The following is a 21,052-nucleotide window of genomic DNA, read 5'->3' on the forward strand; positions in this document are numbered from 1 at the left end:
TGATCTGATTAATTTAATATTCATAATATTTTGAAACATTTAACCTTAATGATCACTAATAATAAACAATCTTATCTGTCTTCAAATAATTTGTTAATGTTGTGTAATATAAGCGTTTATTTTAATCAGTATTATTGTCTCATTCAATCAACACTGAATCAGCCACGTTCCACTGTAGATTTCAATGGTATCAGTCATTACAACCCATATCGTTCAACCATTATTCATAAGTCATACACCCATCCATACAAGCCTCTCACAGATTCACATGCGCTCTCACACACACACATTCACACATTCTCTTTCATTCTCTTTCATTCTCTTTCCACCCACCCACACATGCGTATTTTCCCCACACATTCATTCCCTTTCTCGGCTTCTTTCGCTGCCTTCCACCTCCTTTCTATCTCGCTCCCTCATGCTTTCCTCATGCTCTCTCTCTTTTGCGCTCGCATACACACACACACACACGCACAAACACACAGTCATTCTCTCCCTCTCTCACCAGGGGACCCTAATTAAGCTTGGCAGTTCTTTGATGTTGTCGCCTAGGCAACAGTCACCATGACAAGGCTGGCTTTTCCAGAAAAAAAAACAAAAACATGCACATTTTACAGCCATACGACATGCACCATGCCCTTCACATACACCGAGTCAGACACACACATGCACGAGCAATTAGACAAACAAAGCAATTTCACTAGATGCCAGGAAGACCTGTTGCACTGTGATATAACCTCGTGTCAAATATAGGCGAGCGCGGTAGAGCTAAGCGCAAAAGAGCTATACGACTTCATTCATGAGTTCTCAGGATTCCCGTATAATAATTTGCAGCCCTCCTGTGGGTGTGCGAGTGGATGTGTGTATGTCTCAGGGGGGAAAACCCTGCTTGCCTTCTGCTTATCAGTTAAACAAACCTCGCCAATCTTACACTTGCAATTAACATTAAACACATCTAACACCACCAGCCAGCAGAATTAGCTTCCCGTTCTGTCGTTAGGCTCTGCTGATATACCGCCCGACATGAAGTTGCATTGGGAGAGCGAAGGAGAGAGAAAGAGACATATAACTGTCAGTGCACACTATGCCAGAGGAATTCTGTTTGCTTATTGCTCTATCTGTTTGGCATTCCTGGCAGGATAAAATGACTATCTGAGCGTGTTCTCATTGTGGAGCTCATCAATCTGTTTCCCTCGCATTTCGCCTCCTAATGAGCTAATCTAAATTATTAATTTGTAATTAAAGTTTTTGATAAAATGGATGATGAATGGTTGGTCTTGAGTTGTTACGCAACTGGACTTTTGGGTTTTTTCTCTTTAATTTGCTGTGATGTATCCTAAGAGGCGCAATGTGACAAGCAATTTGTCTGTTCACGCTGAAAGCGAAAATTCTGTGCGACGCAACACCATTTTAGCCGATCTGAATGTACTTTATATTTTATAGAGCTGTTTGGTCCTAAAATCCGGAAGAATTTGCATTTTTGGGGCCTTGGGTTCCCTCTGGAATTTCTAATGGGTTTTTAGAATACCGCTTTTTGATTTATGAATACATTTATGATTTGAAATGATTGATTATAAATATTTTCTTTTTTGTTCAGTAAAAATTACACACAGGCATGCCTCAAATGAAAAAAAAAAAAAACATTGTGGCCTAATGGTTAGAGAGTCGGACTTGTAACCCAGAGGTTGTGTGTTCGAGTCTTAGGTCTGGCAGGGATTGTAGGTGGGGGGAGTGAATGTACAGCACTCTCTTCCACCCTCAATACCATGACTGAGGTAAGACCATTGAGCAAGGCACCGAACACCCAATTGCTCCCCGGGCGCCGCAGCAATATGGTGTTCATGGTGTGTGTGTGCACTTGGATAAGTTACATGCAGAGCACGAATTCCAAGTATAGGTTGCCACGCGTCACTTCACATTCACTTTCAATTTACAGTATGTGGATTTTTTGACCAATGGGATTTTAATGTAGCTGGGGCAACCTAGTGCATAAACAGAAGGCAAAGGACTGACAAAATGTTCTGTCTCTGTAATAATAAATTATATTATAAATATAATAATATTTAATCGTAATTTCAGTATCTTTTTTCATGTATTTATTTCTTAGGATTTATTTTAATTATTATTATTATTATAATTTTTTTTTTTTTATCTATCTGTCCATATCCATCCTTCCTAAAATCCAGAAGAGAATTAGCATTTTTTCCACATGGGTTCCTTCTGGAATTTCTGTTGTGTTTTTAAAGTAGTGATTTTTTTTTATTAAATTTGATTTTAAAAATGTGTTCGACATTTATTGCGCACAGCCATACCTCAACTAAAAATTGTATTACTGAGGGAACACAAGATCATGATAATTCTCTAGCTTTTAGCAGGATTTTCAATCAATGAAATTTTACTGTTTTTATCTTAATTTATTTTATCTGCAGGTTTTTCACATTTGTGTAAAATGATTTAAAAAATAAATAAATGTTGGAACAAAACTCTTTTTTATCGCTTTTTTTATAGCTACTTTTTTATCACTTTACACCATTGCATCTAATTTGGACACGGTGTTAGAATAAAAGAACAGTTAATAAAGCTTTTATGGTGGCTGGGTTTTATTTCTTTGTGTTATTATGTCATTGTTGCAGCTAGTGACTGCCGTGTTCCCTTGAGCACTTTTAAAAGACTGAATGCAAATTTGATATCCATTATGTAAATTGAAACTTTGCTGGGAAACTCCGCTCAATTTGCATTGTTTAACATTCCCATTCTGACTTTTCACCTTCAGCTCTTCGTTATTGACAATGGTGCGGACGACTGGCGGATTGCCATGACCATAGAGCGAGTGCTGCTTATCGCTCTGGAGCTGATTGTTTCGGCGGTTCACCCGGTACCAGGGGACTTCAAGTTCATGTGGCGGGCGCGACTGGCCTTCTCCTACGCTCCCTCGCAGGCGGAGGCAGATCTAGACATGGTGCTATCTGTACCCATGTTCCTTAGACTCTACCTCATCGCCCGAGTCATGCTGCTACATAGCAAGCTCTTCACCGACGCCTCCTCCCGCAGCATAGGGGCACTCAACAAGGTCAGAGGTCAACCCAACGATTCAAAACTGAGAATTGATGGTGTGAATTATTATTTGTAGCATTTGTTTGTGAATATGGCTTTCCTTTCTTCCCATTTCCTTTGGTTTAGCCTGGCCACATTAGCCCCTGCTGGTTTATATATTCTGGTTGATATATGTATTCTGACTAAATTTTTTTTTGCAAGTAACATATCATCTGATTCCTGTTTGGAGGTCTCTTAAAAGCGTGAAATCACATACTTCTGGAGGGTTCTGTGCTAGCCAAGCCACTGCCTTTGAGATGAATGGGAATGCTAGCGGCTAGCTTTCTTCAGGTATTATAAACAACCTAGTCCAAACCTCATCAGCTTGCCAGATTTTGCCTTTCCATCTGCCTTCAATGGCCCACTTGCGCCTAGATTCAATAAACACATCCTCTCAGGAGAATATGCCTTTGTCCCATCCGAATGTGACTGCATGTCAGTGCTGAAGGAGCTGAATCTGTTCAGCTGAAAAAACGCAGTACATAGTGAGGCTGAGGGCAGTAAAGTTCATTTTATGAGGACAATCATGAGCACAGAGACCTGTGGTTTTCAGCGCTAGAGGAAAAGGTTTTGTGTGTTTATGTGATTTGTTTGGTCTCTTGAGGAAGATGAACCTGTCAGCTTTACTGATGGTTTAAAGATTGTACATTTATAGGCTGGTTCACACTGACCCAACAAGCAGCAACAGGGTTCACACACTGACTGATCCAAACTTACGGTGTTGGGGAAGCTTCTTTAAAATTGCTTAGTTACTAAATAATAAAACTAGTCAAACTGTCAGTGAAACCAGGCGTTTCAAACTTTTTGATTCCTTGGACCCCCAAATATGATGATCCCTTTGCTAGGGACCCGTAAAGAGATACAAACATGGGGCTGATTATAGACTAAATTACTTGTGATTATTCTTATGAGTTCTGAGCAGTCTTTACAAAGCAAAATAAAAGCATAATTATGGCAATTTCTGGAATTTTTTTTAGCTTATTTTTTTTTTCAGAACCCCTGAACTAAACTATTATTATGAACATGCAAATGTGTTTGATGCATGATTATTAGTGAACTTAAACTAAAACGAAAAAAAAAATAAACTAAAATAAAATTAAACTTTGTTTAGGTTGCCAAAGCAAATTTTTTTTTTAAATTTAGTTTAACTTCATGTACTAAATTAACTGAAATAAAATGAATAAAAACTATGGGCATATTAAAACATTATATAAACATTATATAAACACTATATTCTGACACTGTAAACAAACAAACAAAAAAACTGAATAAAAGGACCAAACTTCTAACTAAAATTTAATGTCAGACAATAATTCTAAATATTAATAAAAATAATAGTATCTCGTGATACTAGTAAAATTACTTTTTGTTTTTTTTAAATATTAACATACTGTCTCAGGGAGTACTTCCAAGTATATATTTTTGGTCAAAGAGATTTGACTGACAAAAAAGTTTGAGAATCCCTGCTATAAACCATGGGTATTATTTATTAATATGAAGTAGCTGACTATATTAAAGCTACTTAAGGTGGAAGAATCTTCAGAAATATATTATCTGATCTATCTGATCATTTATTATTATATACAGTATTTCTTGTGCTCAAAAACAGTGAATGGTTCTAAATTAATCTTGATTCAAGATTTGTGACAAACAGCAGTGTTTAACTATTTCATTATAAAAAGACACCCTTCTGCACAAGAGAGACTTGACTCTTGTTTCTTTTGGAACTGCTTCACTCAACATGAGTCACTAAAAGTAAACAGACCAATACTGAGAATATTTACGAGAGAGCTTTTGATTATCATGTAGTTGGCTCCGCTCTAATGTTTTCTGTACAACACAATTTGACATAAAATGCGACTATGCTGTTTTGTCACACTAGGCTGCTACTTATTGGAAAAAGTGGCTAGTTATTGGAAAAGCTATGGAAAAAGCTGAACTACTGTCATACTACTAAAATTAAGTTAGTAGTTACAACAAAAAACCCATTTGCTATTTGGTGTTTCCTGGCATTTGCTGGGTAAGAGTGAACTAGTGTTAAGCTTTGGACAGGAGCTTCATCTAATTGTTTTTGCATTGTTAGGATGCAGCATCACAGCTTGGGGTCAGTTGATGTGACTGATGAAATTTCTGCGATAATGCATTTTATGATAGATGGCTGTGTATTTTTCAAGCAGGTTTATCTTGGCTCTCCTTTAGATGGCTGATTGATGTCTCTGAATATTGTGTATCTCTTCAGCTTTGTGCTTAAGAAAGACTGAAGAATGACTGCTGTGGCTGTCTAGTGTTTGATAGTTCAGAGTTTGAGTTTTGTCCTTGGGTGCCATTAAAATAACCCGAAACAGGTGAAAAGAGTCCTGCTGTAGTTTAATTTGGATGGCTGATTGGAGAGGGTAATCACTTTGTCCTTTGAGAGAAGCTCTTGTTTCAAAGAGATGTAAATGCAAATTCTCTTTCCTCTCATGTGCTGTTTTATCATCAATGATCATGGGGCCATCTTAGCTCAGAGATCTCCGCCTCGCCTCTGGAGAGCTGCCCTTTATGCGACTTTTAAGTAACACAAATCAATAATAATGATGACGATAATGAATATTATTGTTTTCAGTCAAGTATAGATGAAACCGTGTACAAACAAACAATGGCAACAATTCTTGTTCTTCAAACGACCCAGAAAAGAGCTGCATGAGATTCGAACTGAGCTGAAAATGAAAAAAGAAAATGTGTGGAGCTGAAATTTGGGCTTCTTGTAGATTTCAGTCAGGGCACACCTAGTATTTCACATTAATTATAATAGTTCAGGTCACAGTCATTATTTTTGCACAAAGACATCACACAACTTTTAATCTCAGATCAAGTTTTAATTTCCAAGTGCAATTGCTGTGACAAATATAAGGCCAAATGTGAGCTTTTGATGGTCTTAATATTAATAAGACCTCCATAAGTAACAAACGGGACCCAGTCTCACCACCACAGCAGCTTTTACTGCCTTTTTGGAGATGATATGCCCTTAAAAAATGTTCAATACTTTTAAAATACATCTCATTTTGCATTTATTTTGTAACTCTATTTATTAGTTGTTCTAATAAACTAATCTGAATTATTAATTTGTAATTGAAGTTTTTGATTAAATGGTTGGACTTTTGTTTTTTTTCTCTTTCATTTGCTGTAATGAATCCTAAGAGGCGCAACGTGACAAGCAATTTGTCTGTTCACACATAAAACGAAAATTCTGTGCGACGCAACACCATTTTAGCCAATCAGAATGTACTTTATATTTCATAGAGCTGTTCGGTCCTAAAATCCGGAAGAGAAAGTTGTAACTTTTGTTTTGTAACTTATGTAGAAACTAAACTGGCTTTAAAACTATCAACCAGTCAATGTCAAATATAATTTAGATCAATTTGAATTCATGCAATAGATACTACCTGATGAGATTATTGTTTTACTTCTCTTGCATATTAAACCGCTTTTAGGCTTTATAACGGTGCTATAGGTATATTTAAGTGTTTGATGTGCATTCAACAACCCGTTTCATGTATGATAAATTTATATAAGAAACTTACATCTTTATTATTAGGTTGAAGTTTTGTTGGTAGTTAAAGAAGAACCTGCATACATTTCTTTACGATAAACTAGGGATTCCCAAACTGGTGTTCACAAACCTCTGGGAGTTTGTGAGGGAACTGCAGGTTGCTACTACCTACCTAACTACCTATCCATCCATTTTTCAAAGTGTGCGCCCTATATGGTTGCAGGAATAATGAATACAAATGTAAATAAAAAATAGATTATTTAAAGTAAAAATCCAAATAAAACAATTAAAAGATTCATTTATTTGTTTACCTGCATGTCATGTGACCACCAACCAACATCAGAGAACTGTGAACATGCCAATGTGTTTATTGAAGGCTTATTAATGAACTGAAATAAAAACAACAACATCAACAAAAAAAAAACATGTTTGTTGCTAGAAAAAAAATGTTAAGTACAATAAATCTTCAAGTAAATATTTTTGGTCAAAGTGGTTGACAAAACTTACTAATCAAATTTGAGAATCCCATAGAGAAAACTATAGGTATCATTTTTTTAATATTGTTTTTCTCTTTTCAGGTGCACTTTAACACACGGTTTGTGATGAAGACCCTGATGACCATATGCCCGGGCACGGTGCTGCTGGTCTTCAGTATCTCCCTGTGGATCATCGCTGCCTGGACCGTAAGAGTGTGTGAGAGGTGAGAGAGAGAACGAGCGTGAGCAAGAATGAACAAATTAATCATTGTGTTTCCAACTGCACCTTTCTGTCTAGACGCTGTCAGGTTTCTTATGCTTAATGAGGACTCACCTGAATCCTCACCAATAAGTGGCACTGCCTGGATGATAACACACCGTTTGAGGTGTGCAAACACTCGCTCTACACATCCACTGTTCTGTGGGGAGGAAAAGAGACCAGAGAGAAAGAGGGATCGAAGGAAAGAAAGAGACAGAAAAGGAGCACTTTCATTCACACCCTTGTTTCCAGAAGACCTGTGTATCTAAACAGCATTCCTCCTTTTCCTGACACTCATGCACTCCGGGCAGCAGCCAGTTACGACGTGCATCAACAGATTTCCCATGTTGCATCTTAAAAGGGTCTCGGGATAAACTAGGCCCTCAGGCCAGTGAGTGTTTCCGACTCTACCGGGCATGTTGTCATGGTTACAAACTCTAGATGTGTGTTAGTCTCGGGGTAGATGCTTTAAAATATTGAGGGTTCCCTGGATTGGGGACCTGAGGTTTTAATGATTATTTTGATAGCGGCAGGCTCGAGCAGCGTGATGTGAGTGACGGTTTGCGCATTTGAATTGCCACGTCTGATCAGGGCAGCGTTGTTGTGAGATGAGCCTACAGGGTTCTGCTCTATTTTTTTGCACTGCACTCAAAGTCATCATGTTAAAGGCCCTTTCCAGAGGAGGAGTCTCCCTGCAGGCTGTGTGCTGCTCTTACTCAGTCCAGCACGCACACATTGGATTTTAGACCTCCCTTAACTGGATGAACTTATTTTAACTACGTTCTTGGGAGGTTGCTATGATGCCTTGAGAGGACTTCAAAGAAACTGTGTACTGATGCTATTGTACAAATAAAATAGAAATCTGCAGTTCTACCTCAAATCTTCTGTTGACGTCAACTTGAAATGGGCCCTGTTTACTTCTTTGTCTACACAATTCATTTTGTCATTTTAGTAAAAAAAAAAACGTATTTTCCGGGGAATCAGACCTATGAACTTGGTGTGATATGAGCTTCAGGGAGCCTTTAATGTATGCCTACTCTCGCTCTCTCAAAATGCTTTAGGAATTTTGTGAAAACCTAATGGGTTTCCCCCATCCAGTTCATATATATATATATTATTCAAAATACATAAAACATATACACAATGACTATATATATATATGAGCTGGATGGGGGAAACCCTAATATTTATTTAATTTTTATTTTGTGATTTACTTTTTATATTTTATTTAGGTTCTGTTCTGTTCTGGTTTTTTTGATGTTGTTTTTTGTCAAACGTGTAACAAACATTTAAGAAGTTTCTCGAAAAGCCTGTGGGCAAACAGTTTCCTTCAGAGTGCTTTGCAGATCAAATTAAGGAATGGAAACATATGAAAGTATTTGATGCGAAAACTTTGATGTGATATTTGTGCCTATTTCACATCCAGTTATTGCTTCTCCATACCTTCCACAGGCAGAACCTGTTCAAAGTTTCCTTCAATAATCAAATCTTTCCCAACTGAACCTCATCTTCTTTTTTTCTCTCTCTCTCAGGTACCATGATGCTCAGGATGTGACCAGTAATTTTTTGGGTGCAATGTGGCTCATCTCCATCACCTTCCTCTCCATTGGATACGGAGACATGGTACCTCACACCTACTGTGGCAAGGGAGTGTGTCTGCTCACAGGAATTATGGTATAAACACACACACAGCACAGCGATTTCATACCCATGGCAGTAAGGGACAGTCTAAAGATATGTTTTCTTACTCATCTTATTTCTATAAACCCAAACCACAGTCTCACCACCCATGTCTGTTAGCAAACACCAGGACACAGCTTGCAAACATTGAGTGTTTTTAGGATGAATCCTTTTGTGTATTTTGGGACGGCACATTTGTTCAGCTTTGAGGCTGTTATGGGCTCCCATTGTTCTGCCTGATGAGCTTCCAGTACAGTGGCATTAGTTTAATGTAAGCCCCAGGTATTTCTTGCCATAATCTCTCTCTCTGAGCCTGTACTGTATGTCTCTGTGCTTGAGGAAAGCCTGACAGGTGGTGTATAGCAACGGTTTAGATGTGTTTATTTTGATGTTGAGTTTGCAGATGGTAAATATCTGTTAGTAGAGGTCACTTTCTCTCCTCTCTCTGTTGTTCTGTTTGGAGTATTTGTTCTTCCTGTTCACATACTGTCAGTTTCAGTCTCTAAATATCCTCACAGAGAGACTACAGAGGTGGTTAATGTGACATGGTGGTTATTTTTCTGTTTATTTTCATTTTAGGAGTTTTTTGAGATCCTCATCTTTCCTTCTCGATTCTGCACACACACAATCACATAGAAGGTGGATCAGTGAAAAATAAGAATGTCCATTATAAAGAAAAGGAAAGATCTTTTAAAACTCTAGTTTAAAACGTGACAAATTATTAGATATGTATACTCTGAATTTCATATGTATTCTCTGAATTTTTAAAAACATTTTCAAGAATAATTTAAATTTAATGACACTAAAATATAATGTGGTGTAACGATCAAGTAAATAGGACAAAGATATTTTCCTTACACCTTAAAAACACGAGTACACAGTCATAATTTCAAAAAAATAAAAAATGAAATAATTTTTTTCATAAAATAAAATGTATTTTTAACAAATATATTATTAAACATAAATATAATTTCATAAAATAAATGTCAGTTTTTTTGGGGGTGACATGTTTGCCACCTGAACTAACCATGTCATATGATCTGATATTTTCGGAGACTTGTTGACCTTGAGTCACGTGAGTCATTTCTCTATGATTTCATTTCCTGTTTGGCATGTTGGTTACACCACATGACTGTTGAGTTTTGGTATATGATTTTTTATATATTTGTTAAATATTTATATATACACAGTGGTGTGAAAAAGTGTTGGCCCCCTTCCTGATTTCTTATTTTTTTGCATGTTTATGTGTCATTGACCCAGATAACACTGACATATTCTCACAGTCTTAATTTTTGCAAAGGGCAGCTAATGTTTCAACCCGCTTGTGTTCTTTCCATAATGTGAGATGCTAAAGAGATGAAATGCTACAGAATAGGTATTAGCGAAAGAGAGAGAGAGAGAAGAGAGAAAGAGTGTTGGATGTGATTTATTTTACTGTTAAGAGTGATTGACTTTCTATAGGCAGAATTATGGGACTTGTTGCTATGACAACATCGAAGGCCAACTCTGTTAGACTGTACCACTGCCCTGCGGGAACGGGAGTGTTTAGGCAGGGTTTTAGTTTGCCAGTCTCTTGGTGCTGCTTGAGAATTTAGGGATGCAAGGAGCACCTGTCTATCCTGTCTGCAAATGTAGATGTGGAATGGAGTACATTATATATCAATATAGTGTCTTTAATAACTCACTTCCTCAAATTCCTCATTCAAACACCAACTAAAGGTTATGGATTGTTATAGTTGAGTATTAGCCTTTCTCTAGCGTCATAACAGTGAAGATTCAGCTTTGTCAGCTCTAACACAATGTGTTTTGGTCTGAGGGCAGGTGCATTTTCTTTTCTCCTCATGACATTAATAACCTTCAGATCTGGAAAGACGTGAAATATGAACTGAAATGGAGGATGTCTGCAGATAAATGGATCTTTCTGACACTCTTTTGTCACTTTAAGAGATTAATGTTTTGTGTTTTATTTGGGAATGTTTTTATACAAGTTGCCATATGGAAACACATATACACATTTTGACGATGTCCTAGAGGGGTTTTCTGTGGATGGTTGTCATGTTTTATTAAGTGGTGAATATGGGCAATAAAAGTGCTTCTTGAAAGTGCTTCTCTGCTTTTTTGATTTATATTTATGTCTTGTGAAATGGGTCGAATGTATTTTTGGACTTACGTTTCTCTTCTGTATGTCCTACAAGTGGGTTAAAAAACATTCCATTAACATCACACACACACTATACACGTATACGCCATACACAGTCATAGGAAGCACACACACTTTTATTAGTCATTTTTTAATTCAAATTAATTTCTTATTAGTAGTTCTGTGACCTCATTAACACCTCCACTACCCTTCTTGTCACTTTTTTCCCCAGACCTCTCTTTCTTTGCTAAACTATCGTTTCTCTCTTCTTGAACTGAAATTTTATTCCTCTCTCCCTGTCTGCATCACTCCATTCTTCACCTCTGAATGTGTTTATTTCCTCATTTTCCCGCGACCTGTCTCAGTCTCTTTTCGTCTGCGTGCCTCTACCACTTTGGTGTAGTCGTTGGTAATATCTTCAGTTTACAGGAATAAACTGCTCTCTCTCTCTTTTTGTATCACCCTGGTCTCTTCTCCAGTGATGCCTATACTGTTCTCAGAAAATCTCAAGAATCTCATGTCAGGGTCATATTCCATCCATCCATCCATTCATCTATTTTTAATCATATAAAATTATATTTTGTATATAATGTATACAAACTGTATTTCACTGTATTTCACAATATTACTGTTTTACAGTATTTTTGATCAAATAAATGCAGCCTGGTGAGCATAAGAGACTTCTTCACATCATTAAAAATCTTACTGACCCCAAACATTTAAACAATATCTCAAAAGGAGAAATTATTTAAACATCAGAGCTGCTATATGTTAGGTGAAGATTCGAAACTGGTCCCCTTTCACACTAAACAAAAACCTGTACCACTAGAGTCAGTCTTCAAAAACTTTTTTCCCCTTTTGTCATGCCTTATCTCCCCTAGGGAACCAAGTATACAGAACTGCTACTAAGAAATAGGTGCATGACGCCACAGAATGTAACACTGCAAAAAAATCCTAACAGTCCTAAAATTGTCTTCATTTTTTATTATTACATTTTTTCTTATGATTTTGCCTGCCTTATTTGTAATTTATCTCCTTTTACTTAAACCACTTATTTTTTTCTCTTTCGAATGCTCTCTCATCTGGAATGAACTGGAGTTAATGTTTCCATAGCCCATCCATGGGACCTTCCTTATTTATTTTCAAATATGTTGTTCCATGTGACCTCAGCTAATGATACAATTATGTAATGTTTTCATGCATGTGTGTTCTCTCACCTTGACCTTGTCTCTTGTCTCTCGCAGGGAGCAGGATGCACTGCATTGGTTGTTGCCGTGGTAGCCAGGAAGCTCGAATTGACAAAGGCGGAGAAGCATGTGCACAACTTTATGATGGACACACAGCTCACCAAACGGGTAAACACACAGACACACATACACTCACTCTTCACTAAATGGACACACAGACACAACTTTATTTTCAGAAAAGCATATACATGTACCAGTTTTCTCTCTCCGTAGGTCCTTTTAAAATTTGTATGTACTTGAAGAACTCAGAAATAGCTCCTCATATCAAATATGTAGGCAACATCATGGCCGACATCAGTGACTAGAAGGCTGGTGATCAATAATTGTAAGGCAGATTTTAAAAAATCACTTTAGCAGTGGAGTGCTGCTTCAGAGGAGCAGCTACAGTAAATGCCCTCCTCAAGTGAGGGAGTAAGAAAGCGGATGGAAAATGAGCCTGTTTTTTTTAAGTTTATTACCTCACGCACACTCAATTGCCTCACTCAATTGTAAGTTTAACAGGCTGTCAGGGTAAGAGAGAAAGAGAGATTGATAAATGCTGTAGAGTTACTGTGGCAATCATCCTCATGCATTGAGTTTGCAGCTACTATGGTTACAAAGCTCTACTAAAAGAGAAAAAAATGCGCTCGCAACTTTGACCTCACAAACCTGTTGCCGTGGAGACATGGCGGCAAAAGGTTTACCTTTAACTGGATGCCAGGGAGCAGGATGTTCTTCTGTCTCCGCATTAGAAGGTACTGACAAATGCTGGGTTTTTTCAACCTAATTTTGGGTCAAATATGGGCTAATCCAATTGTTGGGTTAAAAATGTTACCAAAATATAACCCAACAGTTGGGTTAGTCCATATTTGGGTTGGGATAAAACAACCCAGCATGGCAAAGTATGGTAAAGATGGGCAGGCTTCTCAGGCTAGAATTGTTTACCACAAACTATCTTTAAATATAAATGCTAATGTGCTCTATATAAAGTATTCCAGTTTTCTAATCATGTTGGTACCATTTTCATAAGTTTTCATAAGTGGTACATATATATTTAATACGCTTCCGAACTTATCACACTTGTAAAAGCCGGTCTTCAAGAATAAATATGCATTCATGAGGGTTGTAAATATTCACTTTCATGCAATTATTGTTTTTAAAGGTTATAATGTGATGAACACACAACAGAATGATCTTTCAGTTTAGCCATTTTAACTACCTGTTTTTTCAGTACACTCTTAAAAACAAAGGATCTTAATAGGCACCTATGGTTCCATGAAAAACATTTAACATCCATAGAACCTTTCCATTGCACAAAAGATTCTTTATGGAAAAATGGTTCTTCAGATTATTAAAAAGCTCTTCACACTAAGAAAAATGGTAAAAATGTAGCAAATATGCAAGATACAAGTTATAAATCATCCATAGGCAACATGCTTATATTACCTAATCAAACTGACAAAATCCATAATGCTTTAAATATCTATCCAGTGTTTAATCTAAGTGTGTGATGAATGAAGAAATGATACAATCATGAGGTTTTGTGCCAACTCGGAGAGTTGGCCAGAGTATATGATCAATAATACTGTGAAATTACTCACTTAAGCTCAGGGCGTCTTTTGGTATTTTCGCCTAAATTTGACATACTCAAATTCAAATGTTTACCCTACACACATACAGTGGAGGAAATGAAAAAAAATTGTGAACAAAAAATGAGTGTAATTCTTTATAAATAACATTATATATTTTTCAAATATTACAATAAAAAAGTAGGCGCTTTTGGAGTTTTAAAACAAATAGTTTTTTTGAAATTCTGTAATTCAGGTTATATTAGGTCCAGCTCTCTGCAATTTACTTTGTTTGATGCCACTAGATGCCAAAAAGTACCAGAAAAAAGAATCTTTCAAATAACAGCTTCTAAACAGGAGTTATTACATTATATGTGAAGCGAGGCAAATTGTCTATTTCTGCATCTAAATGTGTCTTTGTGAGTTTCCTTTGCAAAAACAGGCTTTATAAAACACATTAACCCCACAATCCTATTTTACTCTGTGCCATAAGCACTTTAATTGATTATTTATTGAATTATGTTTCATTTTTATGTTTTTCTAAGTAGTAATATACAAAATGGCACAAGCGAATTGGACCAAATGTTACATGTTGTGTTATTCTACAATCAGTTGAATTATTTCAGGATGCACAAGACTGTCTACATTATAAAATATATCTGGTCTATCACAATCTAAAATAGAATCCATATCCTCCAGCTTTATATCATTCCATTTATATGCATTCTGTATTGGGATACTGATTCACAGCATCTCTCACCTCATCAGTTGACTCACTCCTGTATCCAGAGCATCTCCATGACAACATTGCATCATCCCTGGTCCAGAGCGGCGCTAATTTGCTAGCCGGCAGCTAGCTCTAACATTCAGAGCGTCAAGCAAACACATATCTGTTCATCCACACAGCACTGTAATAATCCATGTATATTTACTGTATATTCACTGAAATGCATAATATACTGTACTTTTCTGTCAATAAACAGTGTATCAGATTGCTAGCTGTGCTTTTACGTTTCGAAACAATGATTACAATATCAAAAACGCTCAAACACACGCTCATAAAGCCTTACCAGACGCGCGTTCATTCCTCTCCACGGCGCCGCTGAACGTTCTTCACCATATATAACTTGTAATATGATTATCATAGATTGATATTATCCGAGCTGCATGTGCTGTATCCTTTCCGTGAGGGAAACTCGCCTTCAAATCACCGAGTCCACAAACTACAGCCCCCAAAACACCCAGCCCCGGATTCCCGGATGCAAGACCCCCCTCTCCCCCCTCTAGTGACGCAGAGGTGTCAAATTTCACGGCTATGAAATGGCCGCCGAGTTGAAAGACATGTAATCTGACCAGTTGCAGTCCACAAGCGACCACAGATCTCTAGAACATCAGACGCGCTGGCTGAGAGAGTTTATGATATGGAGAGTGCGTCTCTGCCAGACGAGCGCCTATTGCACAATCTGGACAAAACGCTATATATCTCACTGATGGAAGCACGCAGAAATGTGAAAATGGTCTTGTTTGAAAGAAGAGATCCTAATCTAAAAGATAATATAGAGTATATAGATATTTGTGGCTGTTCGTGGCTGACTGAAGCAGTGCTACGAGTATAAATGTAAATTCGCTCAGAGGTGACAAAATTTTTCATCGCGATTCTATCGAAGATCATTCGATCTGTGATTGTCACACAATGAAATAATCTACATCGTCAAATTCCTGAGAATGAGAGCTTTCTTGTGATATATGACTTGACTTTTTTGTGAAAAATATATAAAATACACATTCTTCGTAAAAATTATTCGCAATAGTTAGGCGGAAATTCGTGTGTGGGACGAATACATTTCTAAGCTTAATTTTACTGCTTTATGAATATAAAAACCAAAAGGAATGGTGTTCTTTGTAAAGAAGACACTCCAAGCTTTCAAATACCATATAAGGAAGGCTATGTAAATGAAGCATAAACATTTTTAACGCGAGTTTAACTGGTTTAACTCTATAGTAAAAGTGTAGTGCATATCCTGTAAACTTACTTTTTTCTTGGAGAAATGTTCTATGATTGAATTGGTGAGCTAGTCTGGCAGCTGCTGTAATGGTAAGGCTTCAATTTACCACATAGTCAACAATGATGGCTCAGACTTCATTACAGTTCCCTGCCCTCTGCCTCTTTCTCTCTGACGTTTACTTGCAGCTGCTTTGACCTCTCTGGCAGTCTTTCTCTTGCTCTCTTGTCTCATCTTGTCTTTGATTGATTGTACAGTACCTAGTAGTAATTGCCATGTGAAAAAAAACTATACAGCAACACTGTATGAAGAGGTCATTATGGTTGGTTAAGATGTTGACTCTAAAATGCAAAAATAATCAATCAAACCTGTTGAAACAGTAGGTAGAGCAAATAGTTTGTTGATTAACTCTTTAGAACAGTTTCGATTAAATCAGTGGTTCTTAACCAGGGGCCGTCAGCAAACTTCCAAGAGGGCCTCAACATGAAAATTATTTAAAATAAGACAAAACAAACAATAAAATAGGCTAAAGCAACCAAAAATATTGTTCTTTTCATCACAATTTTGGGAAACCTGTATATATAAGGTAGCCCAATTTTAAAAAATGTGATTTCAGGACCCAGAAAAGTCATGTAAATGAATTTTTATAACGAATATACATTTTTCTAGTTATATCAAATTCTAAAATATTTTATCATGTAGGAAAATATATTTAAAAAAATTGTAATTTTTCAGTAAATCATCTGGAAAAGTCATAGGGCCTTTGAATATTGTTGTAGACAATAGTGAGCCTTGGGGCCCAAAAATTGAGAACTGCTCTATTAAATGATGGTCAAATGTTTTAAAATAAATGATGACAGAGAAACAAATAAAATAATAACATGGGTAATGCAATTTCTTAAGTGAACATTTAAATAAATTGTGATTAGTACTTAAAAAAACTGTTTCTTTTTTTATTTTGCGATGTAGACTGTCAGATAAACTTTTTGCTGGTATATCTGAGCTATACCATCAATTTGCATGATGATTTTTACTGAAATGTGATATTTATGTGCAGGGCCGCTTCTAGGCATAGGTGACTTAGACTGAATAATTTGAAAATGATCAAATCAGTGCTTAGAAAAGTGGTTGTAGGGACAATATGGATTAGTAATGGCCCTTTGTATGCAAATAGGTCAATAATATTGTACGATCCAGTTTGTGTATTTAGTAGATATAAGGGAGCTGTTCTGAACTTTATTATTATTGTAGTAGTATTTATTAATCACTATAATACTGCTTCAATGTCATTTGGATTTCAGATTCCAGAAAACTCCACTTGTAGACTGCAATGAGCATCCCTGCCTAAATTATATCTGGGATCATCTTTTTCGCTCTCTCATTCTCTAGCTTGCCCTGTCTCTGGCTCTTCTCATAAATGAGACCTGCACTGAGGTTGGGCCAGAGCTCCTACCGTTGTATTATTAAATACACTGACCACTGTTAATTAATCAGAGCTGTGCAGTGCTAAATCCAGACACAGTGATTAAAAAAAAAAGCCTGCTGCTGCCCTATGTGTGGAGGAATACTGTCAAATCAGGAGCTTATTAAAAGCGGGAAGGTTCTATCATCCCTCCGTTGCCCACCGAGGATGTAATTGTTCTTTTCTCTGAAGCGGTGCCCCTTTAAAGTCTCCTCATTCATTTTTCTTATTCAATTTTGTCCTTTATTTGCTCTTCCTCTCCCTTTTCTGGTGCCATATGTGAGATTTAGAAAGCATTTGTGGCTTCGGGACATCACAAACGAATCATACGATGCACAAGGAGGTCTTCAAGGGCAAGAGGCAGTAATTAAAAATATTGTAATATTTGAACCTCAAAGCATTCTGTTGTGCCCCTTTCACACATTGTATTTCAGTACAAAAACATGCATCTTATTCACAAACCACCCGCAATCCTGTTTAACCAGATGCTAAATGCACTAGCATAGCACTAGCATTTAATTAGGTTCATGTAGTGAATCAAGTGCTAAAAAATGCAGACTGAGTGTGCAAAAAAAAACAAATGCTGAGTGAATTTACCTTTACACTTCCTGATATAACAGTACAGGAACTGAGATTAAAGCCACATTTCCACTATCTCCAAATCTGCGCAAAATTATTGCATTTTGCCACAAGTGGCAGCCCCTTAGGAGCTTTTAAATTGATCGTGAAGCAGCCATCACCCTCTGCTTATTTACCACGGTAATGTGAATAGATAATAAATAAATGAATATATACAGTACACAAAATAAATGACCACCAAAAGAAAAGTACTTTAGAACTAATAAGTGTAAATAAATAAAATAATTAATTTGACATAATTATTCATAAATGCACATTTTATAGTCTTTAAAGATATTGCGTATTGAGTATAAGGTTTTATCTGGCATTTTTGTCCAAATTTAGTTCACAATTTTATTCTGTGGCAACTTATTTACATCATGGGTTGTTTTTTTTAGTTTTTTTTTAAAGTTGAGACTTTTTATTTAGAAAATGAAAAGGTTCTATCTATAAATATATGGAATGCAAAAACTTTGAAGCTCAATATCTCAAAACTGCTCAGAATGTAACCTTATAATTCCAAGGTGGAATTGGCAACTCTCACATCACAGTCATCTTAATTAGAACACATAACTTTTGGTTGGATGGTCACATATAGTTTAACTGCAAAAGTTTAAATATTTTAATCGATTTGAGGCTCAAATTTCATCCAAAAATTCCACATATGCATATGATTGCAACTCCATGCAGCTGCTGTACATCTCTCCATTGGAAATGAATGACTTCTGTTTTTCTGTCTGTTGTTTGTCAGACCAGAAAAGGTGGCTTTAATTTTGTCCTTCAAAACTTTACCACAATGATATATTCTCTCTAAAGCTCTAGTCTCTAACTCTAAAGCTATATTGTAACAGCTTTAGAGTTGACCCTCTTTTATTGGACATTGCTGGTCTGGGGCCAGAATAGTGAATTGACCGGATGACAGAATTATGTGCTACAAAATCAGTTTTCAGGTCACTCTGGAATATCTCCCAAGAGGACCTTTAATTTGGCAGACGTTTGGGGTTGTGTGCGTGTACTGGCGAATCAGAGCTGTGATAACTTTCTCCTAAGATGCTTTTCCTAATGCTAATATTGTTGTTATGGTGACATGTCCCCTCAGATAAAGAACGCAGCAGCAAATGTTCTACGAGAGACTTGGCTGATATACAAGCACACCAAACTGATGAAGAAAATCGACCACTCCCGCGTACGCAAGCATCAGAGGAAGTTCCTCCAAGCCATTCACCAGTGAGAAAAACAACCTCCCATCACAGACACACAGCTTTATACAACCAATTTACTCAAACTCTCAACTAGTCACTTTATATTCTCACATTGATCACACACATTGGACCAATAAACAACAAAAGTGCAAAGTGAACTTTAGCAATGTAAGCTAAAATCACACAAAAAGCATTTGAAGTGCTTCACATTTGGGCTGAGTGGTAGTTGGCATGTCTGCCCTGTCCTCTGACATGGTACCTGAGGAAGAACATGACAAATATCTTCACAAACTGAAGGTATCTGAAGGTGGCAGCTTTTTCTAATAGCTGTATGTGCTAATTTATCAAGCTTCATCAAGCTTTTTTCATTTACATTCAAGTGGGATAAAGTGTGTTTTCTGTACCATTAATCTTGTAATGGGGCTGACGAGACGTGAGACGTGTGGATCCATCTGCAGGCTTTATTAAAGAGACGTGGTAAACAGGCAGGGTCAGAACAATGGCAAACAGGTATATGGCGGGCAAAACACAAAAATAGGCCCAGGGCTAGTGTAGGTCACCGATCAGCAGACAGAATCACAGGGGCGAGACGAGAGGGAGAAATCCAAGAAAACAGGCAAAGATCAGAAACCGCAAAAACAGGCAAGGCAAAACAAGGAAAACACGGAGACTCGGAAAGGGGTACAGGCTAAACAATACTCAGCAGAGAAAGGTGGTTAGAGTGGGTGTTATATAGTGAGTGAGGTGATTAAAAACAGCTGTGTGCAATCAGTGCAGTGTGCAAATCGTGCAAAGAATGATGGGAAATGTAGTCCAGGGTGCTATGCAACAGTTTGTGTAGTGCGAGAGTCAATGAAATGGAAAGGGTGACCTCTGGTGGTGAATAAACGGAAGTCCATAGACCGAATTTGTGACAGAGCGCCCCCCCAAGGAGCGGCTTCCAGACGCTCCAAACACTAAATGATCCAGGTGGGCGGTGGAGCGGAGGCGGAACAGGGGGAGGGACGGAGGGCCAGGTCCAAGGATAGGAGAGACCAGGGACTGAGGCAGAGCCGGCAAAGCTGAGGACCACCACAGCAGAGCAGACGGGACCGAAGATCCCCACGGCGGAGCAGAAGACCACCGGAGCCGGAGGTTCAACAGTAGTGCCCTCAGGATACAGGGAGAGTTCGGCAAAGGTTTTTTCAACCCTGACATGACAGGTCGAATGTGTGTTTCTAGACGCCACCAACACGCAAGGAGCTGAAGCGAGCACCGCCGCTTCGGAAGGTTCTGCAGCATGCGCCGCCACCTCTGGAGAAACTGCAGCGGGCACCATCGCTTCGGGGAACACGGCAGCGAGCACCACCACCTCAGAAGATACTGTAGCTTCAGCCGCCGACTCTGCAGACCTGATTGTGGGTGCTGCTGCCTCTGGGAGTTCTGTGGAGGTGTATGCAGCCCAAACACAACAAAAGGCGATCCCCATCAGGGGAAACACTTCAGACAGGGGAATTAGTTCATGAACAGAAGGGTTAGAGTGAGTGGGTTTGGGGATACCAGCGGTGCGTGCAGACACCAGCGGTGCATCCCTCACACTGGATACCAGACTGGGATACCGAAGGACTGACCTTGAGAATCTGGGTGTGACAGACAGGACGTGACATGACTCTGGATGATCAGCTGTGATGCAACGTGATTCTGGATGAATAACTGAGGCGTGACGTGACTCTGGACGAACAGTTGAGACGTGACCAGACTCTGGATGGACAGCTGAGACATGGTGAGACTCTAGAAGATCAGCTGTGACGTAA

The 21,052-nt window shown here is 37.9% G+C and overlaps 1 protein-coding gene across 1 annotated transcript in view; it reads left to right on the forward strand.

Annotated features, from left to right (window-relative positions):
• Window positions 1-2,719: 2,719 nt before the first annotated feature.
• Window positions 2,720-21,052, forward strand: part of LOC107582135 (nuclear pore membrane glycoprotein 210-like) — a gene marked incomplete at its 5' end in the record, with an annotated part of 59,305 nt that continues 40,972 nt past the window's right edge. Inside the window, 5 exons of the mRNA XM_016267866.1 lie at window positions 2,720-3,070; window positions 7,204-7,325; window positions 8,893-9,034; window positions 12,425-12,535; window positions 19,157-19,284. Coding sequence (XP_016123352.1) covers window positions 2,720-3,070; window positions 7,204-7,325; window positions 8,893-9,034; window positions 12,425-12,535; window positions 19,157-19,284 — 854 coding nt within the window. The remainder of the gene's footprint in view (window positions 3,071-7,203; window positions 7,326-8,892; window positions 9,035-12,424; window positions 12,536-19,156; window positions 19,285-21,052) is intronic.

Source organism: Sinocyclocheilus grahami, unplaced genomic scaffold (assembly GCF_001515645.1).
Source record: "Sinocyclocheilus grahami isolate Dianchi unplaced genomic scaffold, SAMN03320097.WGS_v1.1 scaffold40.1, whole genome shotgun sequence".
In the NCBI taxonomy this organism is placed as follows: domain Eukaryota; kingdom Metazoa; phylum Chordata; class Actinopteri; order Cypriniformes; family Cyprinidae; genus Sinocyclocheilus; species Sinocyclocheilus grahami.